At 44.6% G+C, this 13701-nt stretch overlaps 1 protein-coding gene across 13 annotated transcripts in view; it reads right to left on the bottom strand.

The window, feature by feature from the left end:
• The window catches only part of PPP6R3 (protein phosphatase 6 regulatory subunit 3), a 123686-nt gene that overhangs the window by 41339 nt on the left and 68646 nt on the right, over positions 1-13701 (bottom strand). For all 13 annotated transcript variants that reach the window (XM_065937935.1, XM_065937943.1, XM_065937944.1 and 10 more), the window contains 4 exons: positions 13170-13283; positions 5183-5312; positions 2726-2878; positions 705-854 (listed from right to left, as the gene is read on the bottom strand). In XM_065937935.1, coding sequence (XP_065794007.1) covers positions 705-854; positions 2726-2878; positions 5183-5312; positions 13170-13283 — 547 coding nt within the window. The remainder of the gene's footprint in view (positions 1-704; positions 855-2725; positions 2879-5182; positions 5313-13169; positions 13284-13701) is intronic.

Below are 13701 nucleotides of genomic sequence, written 5' to 3'. Positions count from 1 at the left end.
AATGTGACCAACACTTACTTCTACATGAACTAACATGACTGCATTCTTATTAAAAACAGGAGTGGCTGGCCAATCCTGCAGGCCAGTGACCAGAGCTGTGGGCTGCATTATCAGAATGTGCAAAGCCAGTCTCATTCAAGTATCATTTGTCTTCCCCATCTACTTGGTCACTCCAGGCTAGCCTGGTCCATCTTCAAGGTTTGGGGGTAACACAGTATGGGCGAGAGAATGTCCACAGTCACAAAACTGCAGAGCAAGAAGACTCCTGAAGACGGAGTCAGTAAAATCACCACCTCACATGTAACAAAAGACAACAGGTCCCCGAAAGAGGTGTGCTGACTCTCCAGAGACTCACCTCCCCCCACTTTCAGTCACAGATTCAGCACCAGAAACCAAAACTCAGGCAAGCCAAATAACTGTTCAAATGTTATTTAAATTTGTATTGCTTTTTAATTTCTGAAACGTCTCTAAATCTTCAAATCTATTGAGTTTACTGAAACTTTTTTAAAAAGTTCATCTAATGGTGAACTGCCTAGGATATGATTTATAGACTCACTGGCTAAAAGTACAATCAAATTAAGACAATTAAGTCCTTAGATTCTGAAATCTCACCTCCTACCCTTAAACTTCAATTCACTTCATAACTTAAGTAGAACACTACTATAACCAGGAGTGGCAGAAAAAAAGACACCAAGTAAACTTACATGTTTTAATAACAAGTTGTCACCAGTGGAATCTTGATCAGTAATTGTGCTATTTTCTGTGTTTTCAAAAGGACTCGCAAGAATCAGTGCAATACAAATTTCCACTTGTGTATGTAAAAAGTTGTTCCATGTGTATTTGAAGAACATGTCCTACAAAAAAAAAGTAATGCTTTCTTTTACTGTCACCTCAGTCTTTCAGTCACTACTTCAATACATTCACCAAATAATCAATTAATAAATGATGTGCTCCTGGTACAATAAAACAAATGGAAAGGAATACATTATTTTTAAAGGCAGTTTAAAACGCCTTCATAGACTAAATAACATTATATTTGCTCATTCAATATGTCAGAATTTGCAAGGCACCTAACAGAGACCAACAATAAATGCATAAAGACAATAATAAATTTATCAGAGAAAACCTGTTTTCAGTGACTAATACAGATATTAAGTTTAGTAAATTTCCAATGATTTTCAAAGAAATTTATGAGAATTTCATTTTGATTCAATAGACTGTTCACTGATGACTCCTGAGCAGTGCCCAGTGCTAGCTGCAAAATAACGGTCTCCATCGTCAAGGTGCTCACACCTTAGAAAATAACCACTCAAGCACTCAAACTCATAGAGCTGTCAGCAGATGGAGCAAAACAAGGCATACGGCAGGAGGTGACGTGTGGGGCTCCTGGAGAAGCAAGGGTTTTCCAGATTGCCTGGAAAAGGTAAAGGTGGCAGAAAAGAAGACAGCTCCTAAAAGCACAAAATGCACAACTGCAGAATGTTTTCAGGATATCTCTGAGTCTGGTTATCCAATCTCAAATGAAGAAGTAATGATTAATGATCCATTTAAAAGTTTTATCAAATTTAGCACTCAAAAGTGGCTCTAATATTAACAACAGAATGAATTAACAATAGCAGTACACTTATTACTAGTAATTGATGACTTCAAGGAGACTCCCAAAGACAGGCGTGGGAAGTTACATTCCTGCCAGAGGGTGAGGCAGAGACTCTGTCCCCATGGGGACAGAGGAAAGTGTAATCCTGTAACGTCTCCTCTCTCTCCGAAATGGCCCTGCTTTCTGTGCCCTTTACTCATGTGTCACTTAACACATCAGGCTGAAATACAACTAAAGTATCTCAGTGATGCTACAAAGCACAATGGTATGGCTGATAGAGCACGCATGGGTGTGAACGTGGACGTGAATTCCAATCTTTGCTCCACCACTTACTAGCCGTGGAATGTACTCCCTCTCTGAGCATGATCTGAAAAAACAGCTCATACCCATGATCATACAAGAATATATATGAAGTGCCCACTTGATGCCTCCCATGTGAAGAGCAAACACCAGGCCCTCCTCTGAAACACACGCCAGATACCCCCGGGGCACAGTATCTGACCACCCCGGGAAGCATCTGTACTGCGGGAGACAGGTCAGAGGAGGCATGGGCCCCGGGCCAGGCCCGTGGCGTCTAAGCACGGGCCTCGGAGCCAGGGACCTGGGGGATTCGGGAAGTCCAGATAATTCCTGGGCTCTTCCTTTTCCCTTCCATTCCTTTCTGCTTCCACAGAAGCAGACTAAAGGAAAAGAGACTCAAAGACAGTCTTAATACCCTCTGCAGATCTCTCTCAGTGGAAAATAGACAAAAGCCTGTCCCCTGAAGAGAAGCATTATGAAGGGAAAACAGTGCTGCAGGCAGCAGCCATCTATGGCGCACACAATCCCCCAAAGAAACTGACTGCACTCACTCTATCCTCCACGGGAGACTGGGCTTCTGGAGGGGAATGTCTGTCTTGACTGTCCTGGAAATTCTCTCTAACACAGACAGACCTTTATGCACAGCAACAATAAATCACCACTGAGAAATTAAAAGCATGCAAAACTGATGATAACCTCAAGGGGAAGACTGCACTCAGACTAAGAAAAGTCACTGACACATACTGTGAGTTTATGAGAATCTACAATCAGTGATCTTATTTATAAAAGCTCAAGGGCAAATGAAGACGTCTTTCGGGGACATCTTACCAGTATGACCCCAATGCTATTCAGCTCCATGAGGTCCCCGTTGATGCTGCTGGTATTCGTCTGGAGGAGGCTGGATACCAGCCTGACCACACTCAGCCGGGTGTTCCCCACGGGGGGGTCCAGCACGCCCCACGTAGTCTTCATCACACTTTTCTGAGAAAGAAAAAGCTTTCTGATTAGATTCAGTTCAGGACTTCCCCAGCGGTCCAGTACTGAAGAATCCGCCTGCCAACACAGGGGATACAGGTCTGATCCCTGGTCCAAGAAGATCACACATGTCATGGGGCAACTAAGCCCACGCGCCCTGGAGTCCATGCTCTGCAACAAGAAGAGCCATCTCAGGGAGAAGTCCTCGTGCTGCAACCAGACAGCAGCCCCTACTCGCCACAACGAGAGCTGCAGGCAGCAACGAAGACCCAGCACAACCACAAATAAATAGATAAATAACTTAAAAACCAGCTCAATAAACAAATGGTGCAGGAGTATGTACTAAGATACAACACTAAACTAAGCCTGTGAACAAGTTGGCCTAAATTCTACACCTGCTGGAAAATCCGAAACTCCTACTGATATCTTTAAGATATGATGAAATAAAAATAAGAGAAAAAAATAGGTAATTTCCCTAGACTACGTATTTTGTAAGAAATCAAGTATCCCCCTGCCTTCAACATTCTAGAAAGCAGAAAGTTCGGCAAGTTCATGAAGAAAAAGTGCAATATTCCAAACCTGACCAGAAACCTGAGAAACTAAGAAAAGTGATAAGTGGTTTTGGACACAGTCCTCAATCTTTGCCAAATCTGGGATAGAAATGCAAACTCAGTAGCTGCCTCTGGGTCACAACCTAGAAACAGGATCAACCTCAAACCTGCTTTCATTCATAAAAGGGAGTTTGTATTCTTTGAAATCACAGAAGATAGACCCAGAACATTTCAGAACTTTAGAAGTTAGAAGTTTGGCAGGAGACCCACAACAAAGTGCAAAGGGTATCCTTCTCCATGTCCCCATCTAAAAGGGCTTCCCGGCCCCGCTGCCTGCTCTCCTCCAGGCTCAGGGGAAAGGGGAGCCCCCCTCCACTCCCTGCACACGGCGCTAATGAACATGGATCTACTCACACACCGCACTGTGCAGTAAAGCCTGAACTCACTGCCCCCAGCAGGGAAAGAGAAGTCCACCCAAAACACTGTCTTACTTTGGAATCAGGCCCAAGAAAAGCGCCAGAGTGAGAATCCACATGGGATGCAGCCTTTCCTGTCCACCGAGAAAGGAGACATGACACCTGAGACTCGGGTCAGGGGTACCCGGTCACACCCCCTCTTCTCTCAGGTCCTCCCCCTCCTCCGCTTTCACTTCTTTTCTCCTGAACAAACCCTGCTTCTCTGCCTCTCCTGCCCATCTCCCCAGGCCTGGCATGAAGGACTCCACTGGCCAACATCAGTAGGCACACTTTCCACGGTGGGCCCTGAGCACTCCGGCCTGTACCCAGACCACTGCCTGCTCACTGCTCATATGAGGAGACAATCTAGAAGCTGAACCAGACTCCAAGCACAATGGACATAAATTATTCTCTGCGCCCCCTCCACAAACTGGAAACACCAAAAGCAGAAGGGAGACACTACTACACTCTGTCCCCAGGAACTCACTCAGCAGAGGCCACAGAGACGCACTGTGTACAGCCCGGGATGCCGGGTGCAATGACGCACACAGAAGGAAAAACCGAAGTGTAAGAACCGGTGTGGGCGGCAGAACTCTCAAGGAAGTGTCTTCCACCCCAGAGACACCACGAGGAAGAGTCTCGCCCCCTAACCTCAGCCTGCAGCAATCCAAAGGGCAGCCGTCACGAAGGACACCACCATGGACCATGGACACCCTGCATTTGTAGGTCTTCACTGTCTGCGTTCTCAGTGGCCGTCTGAGTAAACAGTCATTTCTGCATTAGCACACGGATGCCCCTGACAGAAAAACTAACACTCCAAGTCACAATCAACCCACCACTTCTTAAATGACAATCTGTCCATCAACTTACATTACTCCAACTCTGAGTAAGACAACTCAACTTCCAAGATTAGTTTCTTGAAGATTAACATGTACCTCAAAGATGTGCAAGTAACATGCTATGAGAAGAAAACTATTTTATTTGCATGTAAATACACAGAATTTAGAGAAGAAGAAAAAAAGAACAAAAAGCTGAGTTTTCTAAGCAGGTGAGTATCTTAATTAATTCTATTTCATTCATCAATTTAGATACTATATATAGATAAAAGTCAATTTAAAAACTAGTTCAAAAGCAATGAAAACAATGGCACTTTTTTTTTTTTTAAAACAATGGCACTTTTAACATACTTTGCACAGTGGGAGTTGGGTCACAGCTGGTTCTTTAACTCAGAAGGTTCATGTACCTTCTAACAGCTGAAATCAAACTACGGAGCTGTTCAATGCTGCTTCAGAGAGCTGCCTTACCTTGGGGGGCTCAAGCAGGAGTTCGTGAAAAGATCCAAGTCTTCCTCGAATAGCTTCTAGAACACTCTTGTTGACTGAACAAGCTGAATGACTCATGCCTGGTGGGCAGATCTCTATATGGCCTTCAAATCTTGAAACAAAGCAAGTTAATTTTATTTATTATTTCAGAACAAACCATTCAAGGTGCTCTGTAACAGCGAATGGTGGTGGTTGAGTCACTAGGTCGTTTCTGACTCTTGCGACCTCGTGGACTATAGTCCAACAGGTTCCTCCATCTGTGGGATTTCCCAAGCGAGAGTACTGGAGTGGGTTATCATTTCCTCCTCCAAGGATCTTCCTGACGCAGGGATCGAATCAGTGTCCCTCACATTGGCAGGCTGGTTCTTTACCAACTGAGCCACCAGGGAAACCCGTATCAGAATATAGGGATATTCAAAACAGCTGTGGAATGTATGTGTTATATCAAAATTTCTGAAAGGACAGAAAGAGGGTGTAATAAAACCTTGATAGGGATCAGCTGACATGACCAGAAATCCAACAACATACGCTGTCAGGGGAGAAATTATATACCATTTCTTCCCACTTTCTCCTGAGCCTACTGTACTAACACCACGTCTCTAACCAGAAACTGTGGAAGCAACGAGAGATCCCTGAGTTACAGCGCATACCATCCTTGCCTACCACTGGATGACTGCTAATAATAAACAGGCCTGGGATTTCCCTGGTGCTTCAGTGGTTAAGAACTGGCCTGCCAATGCAGGGGACACAGGTTTGATCGCTGGCCCAGAGATCCCACATGCTGTGGGGCAACTACGCTCATGCGCCACAACTACGAAACCCGGGCACCCTAGAGCCTGTCTCCCGTGTCACACACAGCAATGAAGACCCAGAGCAGCCAAAATAAATAGGCCTGTATTTGTTCTATGGATTCTCTTACCTAATCCATCAACACTGCTTCTTCTTTAAAAGGCTTAATGTTCTGTATAAAGCTCCACCTACAGTCATTATAAGTAGCTTGTAGCTTTCCTGGTGGCTCAGACAGTAAAGCGTCTGCCTACAACTCAGGAGACCCGGGTTCAATCCCTGGGTCAGGAAGATCCCCTGGAGAAGGAAATGGCAACCCACTCCAGTATTCTCACCTGAAAAATCCCATGGATGGAGGAGCCTGGTAGACTACAGTCCATGGGGTTGCAAAGAATCGCACACGACTGAGTGACTTCACTTCCTTTCACTTATAGTCATTATAAACCACTTCTCTCAGGAAAACAATTACAAAATTGCTTTCATAAAATCAGTGTAAGGAAGGAAGCACGGGGATTCTCAAAGTTGGGGGACAGGAGGGAGGGGTGTAAAAATGTGGGTGCACAATTCAGATTAAAAGATAAACCTGGCAGTGGTGTCAGTGCAAGCTCGCTCCTAACAACACAGCTGCTGGAGCAAGAAGGCTGCGCTGAACCCTGGCCCTTTACTCACCAGTTATTTGTCCTGACACGGAAAGAACAGCCCACCCAGGACTGCCGGGGACCATGCTGACACAAAGGGCCAGGAGCAGAGCCTGGCACAGCTAACACCTATAGAGGGACCATTACGACAGCTATCTGAAAACATTTCACACGTGCAAGTGATTTCCAAGAGCCTCACATAACAGCATTCAGAAATGCAATTACAGAAAGGGCATGTGGGCAGGGGAAAGGACTTCTGCTTTGATTATAGTGCTTTTTACTGTGTAGGGATTTTAATAATTTATGTGGCCAAATATAGCATTCTTCACTACAGTTTCTGTCCAGGAAGCCATACTTTAAAACTTCTTTACAATGTCATAATCCTATGAGCTTCTGCATACTTTTCCTCTAGTATTTTTCATTTAATTTATCTGGAATTTATTTTTATGCAAAACAGGCATAGACACTGGATTTCTAAGCTTTCTAAGCCACATTTACGATCTGCTTTTTTCCACTCATGTGAAAACACCACACAAAAACTTATACTCAAAATCTTTACTCATTCACATAAGTTTCATTTGTTCATATGATAAATATTGGTGGTGGTACAGAAGTGAAGTTGTATCTGACTCTTGCAACTCCATGGTCTGTAGCCTGGCAGGCTCCTCTGTCCATGGGATTTTCCAGGCAAGTATACTAGAGAAGGTTGCCATTCCCTTCTCCAGGGGATCTTCCCAACCCAGGGATCGAACCCCAGTCTCCTGCATTGCTGGTAGATTCTTTACCGACTGAGCTGTTCAACTAAGAAACAGTGAGCATAAACTTATCTACCTGCCTTGACTCAGGTACAATAGTCAATATCCACGGTGTCTCTCACATTTTAGTTCTTTCAAATGTATGTAAAAATCCACCAAATCGAAAACAAAACTCGCACTGACACTCCACACAGAGGCATGTTAAATGCGGAAATTAGACCTGGAAAGGCACAGGCAGTGGCGGCTGCTGGGGGCATCGGCGGCAGTCAGCGTCCTTTCTCTGCTGAACGGCGACCGAGTGTCCCGACACACCACGGCTTCACCACCCACCCGGTAAAGACACTCTGCCTGCGCAGTTCTGGGTGACTACCAGTAAAGCGCGCAAACATTCACTTGTAAGTTTGTATGATACAATTTTCACTTCTCATGGGTAAATATCTAAAAGTACTGGATAACAAAGATCTGTCATTTAAAAACTGCCAGGTGCTTTTAGAAGGTGGCCACATGACTTTCCATCCCAGGTGGACTGTGTGAGGCTTCACTGTCACCAGCACTGGCTGTTTGTTTATGCTCATCTGGTTTAGCTAGGCTCAGTGGGCTGAATGGTATCTACCTACTAGTCCCCATCTGGATGCCTAGGTTTTCTTCCTGCCTCACGACCGACAGCATGAGGCTGAAAAGAACTGGTGAGGGGGATGTTCTTGCTGTGGCCCTTGATTTTAGGGGCCACGATTTCAGCCTCTACCATCAAGAATGACGGCGTTCAAGGGTCTTCTCTCTGTTTCTCAGTTTCCAAGTTCCTTTGTATTTCTTATTTGCAGGTGTTTTATCACAAAAGATTTTAATGAAATGGTCACACGGTTTTACTTCTTTAGTTTGTTGATACAAATTACACTGATTTTTATAAAAACTATTTTTATACAGTGATTTTAAGTTCACAGCAGAATGGAGGGGAAGGTACAGACTGGCCATGTGCCCCCTGCACTCACAAATGCACAGCCTCCCCCACCACCACCATCCTCTCCAGAGCATTTATTACAGCCCGTGAACCTACACGGATACGTCACCATCACCCCGAGCCCAGAGCACGCCGCAGGGCCCACTAGACGGTGTGCGTTTTATGGGTCTGGACAAACAATGACACGTTTGGGGCACGAAGATATCACACAGAGGGTTTTCACGGCCCTGAAGGTCCTGGGCTCCACCTCTTCACTTCGCCCCCACCACCATCCTCTGGTCATCAGTGACCTTTTTTACCGTCTCCACAATAAAATGAGACATTTCCCAGAAGGTTATGTAGCCTTTTCAGATTGACTTCTTTCCCTTCTTTTTCACTTGCATTCAAGGTTCCTCCATGTCTTTTCATGGCTGGAGGGCACCTTTTTAGGGCTGGATAATATCCCACTGTATGGATAAACTACAGTTTGCTTATCCACTCACTCACTGAAGACATCTTAGCTGCTTCCAAGTTGTGGCAAGGGTGGATAAAGCTGCTAAACAACCACGTGTAGGTTTTTGTGTGAACATACGTTTTCATCTCCTTTGGGTAAATACCAAGGAACATAACTGCTGGGACTATATGTTTGGTTCTGTAAGAAAGTGCTGGACTGCCTTTCAAAGTGGCTGCAGCATTCTGCATTTCCACCAGCAAGGAAGGAGGGCTCCCGCTGTTTTGCGGTCCTGCCAGTCAGGTCCAGTGAATTGCTAGCACTGTGCTTCTTACTGATTTCTGTCTAAATGTTATGTCTGTTTCTGAGAATAGTTTAGACTTACAGAGAAACTGCAAAAGTACTAGAGCCCCCATATGACCTATACTCAATTTCCCCCATCATTATCTTACATTTATCAGAATTAATTCACCAATACACGTAAAATCCACACTTCATTCAGATTTCCATGTTTTTACCTCAAGCTGTGTCCCTGTCTGGAGTCCATGCAGGACCCTCACCATGTTTACTGTCAATGTGCTCCATCCTTCGCCTGCTCTCGGCTCTGAAAGTTCCTCCAACTTCCCTGGCCAGGCACTCGGCAGAGGGTCCCTCAGCCGGGACCTTGTCTTGTACTTCTCTCATGATCGTGGGTTGTTGAGAGGAAGACCACACAAGTAAAAAGCCATTTTCATGACACACCATCAATACAATTTAACACTGGCTGTTGACTTTGAGTGTCCAGCTGAGGAAGTGCTGGTTGTAGCTGTCCTTCCACACTGTACTTTCTAGAAGGAAGTCATGAGGTGCCAGCTACAAGTAAAGAGTGGAGAGTTTTGCTCTTCCTCCTAGAGATGGAATTATGAACTACTTGGAATTCTGCCACATGGGAGAGTTGTCTCTTCTTCCCGGTTAATTGTTCAATCATTTATTTATATCAGTATGGATTCATGGAAAAGTTATTTTATATAGCTACTCTGTGTTACAATACAATGCTTTATTTTACTGTGCAAGTGTTGGCAGTCTCAGCTTTGGCCAACCGGAGCTCTTTCAGTTGCCTCCTGTGTCCTGCTCACACACCGTTACTGGGGGTTTTTTCCTTTCTCTTTTTTCGGTCATCCTGCACACGGGTCCCTGGCTCCCTGACCAGGGACCACACCTGCGTCCCCTGTGCGGGAAGCACAGAGCCTTGGCCGCTGCACCCCAGGGAAGTCCCTGTGGGCCTCCTTGTTGATGAGCACATCCTTAGACTCTACACTGCACGATGCTCCACGCTCATCTCATGCATGTCTTACCGCAGTGGAAGAACCAGCCGTTTCTCCAGGGCCCTGACTCCTTGACTGGAGGGCAGGGTTAGAAACCAAGACCCCGGCACATGGCGCACTTGTTTCTGGCAGGACATCGTGGCTTCTGGACCTCACAAAGCAACTGTCTCCTGGGTCTAACTTTTCATATTTCACTGTAGGTAATTTCTAATGTCCTACACTGATTCTTTCCTCAACTATGTCGAAGTTCACAAATGAGCCCAAAGATATTTTTCCATTTCTAGCATTTCCAGATGACCTTCCATAGCTCTGCTAAAATTCTCCATCTGTTCACATATTGCTGCTCACTCTTCCCACAAGTCTTTAACATATCAATCACAGTTTTTTTTTTTAATTCCCTACCAGATAGTCCCAGCACTTTTGATTCTAGTTCTATTGACTGCTTTTTCTCTTAAGAGCTTGTCGGCTTCTTTTTATCTGGCTTCCTCATCTCGCAATTTTTTGGTTGAAACGTGGACATGCTGTGTAAGACAACAGAAACTGATATAACTAGTACTTGTCTGCAGCAGACACACCTCTTTCCCCCTAAGTCTTTAGTGTAAAGTTTGGGGATCAATTTACAGTCAGCAGCGGAACTCGGTTCGGGCTGTGGCTGTGACTGTTTTTTCAGTGCACCAAGACGTCAAACTGGTCTCAAGTTACTCTGTATTTATAGTTACGGCTGGACCGCCAGGTCTCTCTGTGTCTGCTCTGCCCTCAGCTGAAGTTCCTCCTTCAAGCTCGCTCCCATGCTGACGGTCTCCCTGCACCACGCTGCAGCCTCCCCTCCATCAGCACCCGGCTATACCCACTCCATGCATGGTGGCCTGGGGTGGAGGAGGCATGGGAGGAACGGCTCTGTTGTTCTGGCTCAGCCTCTGGCACCGGAAATGCCCCTGGGCCTCAGGGATGGGCCATCTGGGTGATCCTGCCCTTACTTCAGGGACAGGGGCTCTCTAACAGCCTGGGTCCTGACTGTGTCCCTGCTTGTCCTGTGGGATAGAGGTTCTTTCCTAGTCCCTTCCCCCCACTGCCAATAGCCCCCATGCATGCTAAGTCGCTTCAGTCATGTCTGACGCTTTGTGACCCCATAGACTGTAGCCCGTCAAGCTCCTCTGTCCATGGGATTCTCCCGGCAAGAATACTGGAGTGGGTGTGCATGCCCTCCTCCAGGGGATCTTCCCCACGCAGGGATCAAACCCACATTTCGTATGTCTTCTGCAGTGGCAAGCAGGCTCTTTACCACGAGTGCCACCTGGAAACCCCACCCTGTCTTTAGGGTTACAGGGTTTGCTGCCCTTTCCCCAGTGGCTTAAGAGCCGGCAGCCAGTATGTCCTGAGCAGGGCTAGCAAGTGAATGCAAAGTCCTGTGTCCACAGTTCTCAAGCACACTTGCTCTCCCTGCACCTGGGGCACATACGGCATTAAGTGACCTACTATCACTCTATGTTTATTAGAAAACACATCGGAACTATCACCTTTTGAGCTGAAATACTGAACAGATGGAACACTGAGGTCTCATATGACTGAAAATGCCTCATGCCCTCACACAGCAATCAAAGTATTTCAGGGTCACAATCCTGCCTGTCTTTCAATGTTTATGCAACTTTATAAATGAGATGTCTGGCAATCTGATCTGCTTTGCAGTTAACCCATATTTTCTTGTCCAAATGGTTTTAAGATTTACCCTGTATCCTAGGGACTCAGAAACCTCCTAAGGATAAGGCTAAGATGTTAGCCACCCACCACCCCTCTGTCCGCCCCTCTTTAAAGTTAATCCTGCTTAGTGTCTGATCAACCTTTGTGGTCTGGGGTAAGTTCCTTCTGATCAGAAATTTCTTCTGTCATTTCTTTTATTGTTGTATTATTTCTGTTCTCAAGTCGAAGTCGTCAACATAAATCTCACAGCACCAGCTCATGTGCTTTTAAAGCATTTTAAATGATGATGCAACTGCCTTACACCAGGAGTAGCAAGATAACATTCCTGTACCACCTGATCAATATCATAAGTTACTGGTTACATTACTTAAAATAGGATTTAACAGGGAAGACACAGGATAAGTCAGAACTGCAGATACAATCCCAAAATTACAATATACTTGAAGCATATGCCGCCACATTGACATTCCATGATCAGTAACCAGAGATGAAAAAGACAGGAATAGAGATGAAGACTCTGGGAACCAAGGACTGATAAGGCTGTGTCTACTGTTTTGCTGGAAACCAAATGACATCATTAAAAACAAATCCAGAAGTCCTGGATGGCTAAATTCTCTTATGCTGACAGCAGATCTTGTTGCTCCTTCACTTCATGCCTCTGCTTTACAGGATGGATCCAATGGTGAACAGGAAAATACAAATTCTGATTCTAAACCACATGCTCCTGGAACACGAATATATGTACACCTCTTCAAATTCTCACTCTCCAGAAAACAATCTGGAAAACTCTGACAATTAACAAGTAAATTAGCTTTAGGTATAAAACTGTAAAGAAAATGACAAATATTAAATGACTTGTCCAGAGGCACACAAATAGGAAAAATAGACTATCTTTCTGATTCTTAAACACACCACAGTTTTCCTTAAGGCCTCAAGCCACCTGTCCATCCATTTTAAAACAGCCTAATGAACTGCAGTGCCTCATGTGTGAAGCCTCAAGTTAGCGCAGAGAGGACAGACGAGCCCTGAATCGCCACTTGGAGAACTGCACGCCAACCAGGAGCAGCTATTTCCAATTCACATAAACAAGAAATAAGCTTCTCTTGCATGTGAGCCATTCTGCATGGGTTTGACTTGTTATAGTAGCGTTTTGGTAATGACGACACAAACGCAAACGACAAGAATCCAAATGCTGCCAATACTGCTTGCTAAAGCATATTTTTCAACGGCATCTATGTATTGCATTCATATAAAACTATTTATATAGTAGACAAATATTCAGCAAATGAAATTCAAGGGCATGATACTGTAGGAATAGATCACTAACTTAATTCTTAGTTTGTAAAAACTCTAAAAGGAAAACCAAATGACTCATTTCGCGAAACAGACGAAAAACTTACGTTGGTCGCCGTGTCTCAAGTAAAGTCAACAATATCTGGATTGCACTGACTATGGCCGATTCATTTTTCTCCGTGTGGAAAATATTTGATAGAAGCTGCTCTATAATTTCTTGCCTAGGGAAACAAATCAACAGTCAAGTGCTAACTGTAATGTTATTTAACACTAACAACTTCGGAAGAAAAGGTCACAGTAATACAAGTACTATATAAGAATGTACTTAATTAACAAAGATCTGAAACAGGTACGAGAGAATATCGATTGCTGCATTTTGCCCTAAAATTAAAACCTGATAAATCAAAATAATGTGGCAGTAGTGAAATGGATCTGACTGAACTACTGCCCATGAAGTATTCTCCAAAAGCTCTATCCAGGACACTCTCCTATGCATGTAAACAGGTCACAATTAAGGTAAAATACAAGGGTAACCTGTTAGGTAAATTTATACGCATGTTCGCAAGGAAAATCTGTTTCCCAGGCTCTCAGTAATTTTTATAACCCGTACGGATTAAGAAATGGAATCTCCCTCGCATT

This window comes from Muntiacus reevesi, chromosome 5 (assembly GCF_963930625.1).
Source record: "Muntiacus reevesi chromosome 5, mMunRee1.1, whole genome shotgun sequence".
In the NCBI taxonomy this organism is placed as follows: Eukaryota; Metazoa; Chordata; class Mammalia; order Artiodactyla; family Cervidae; genus Muntiacus; species Muntiacus reevesi.
The sequence above is the reverse complement of the archived record's forward strand: the minus strand, read 5'-3'. Positions and strand labels throughout refer to the sequence as shown.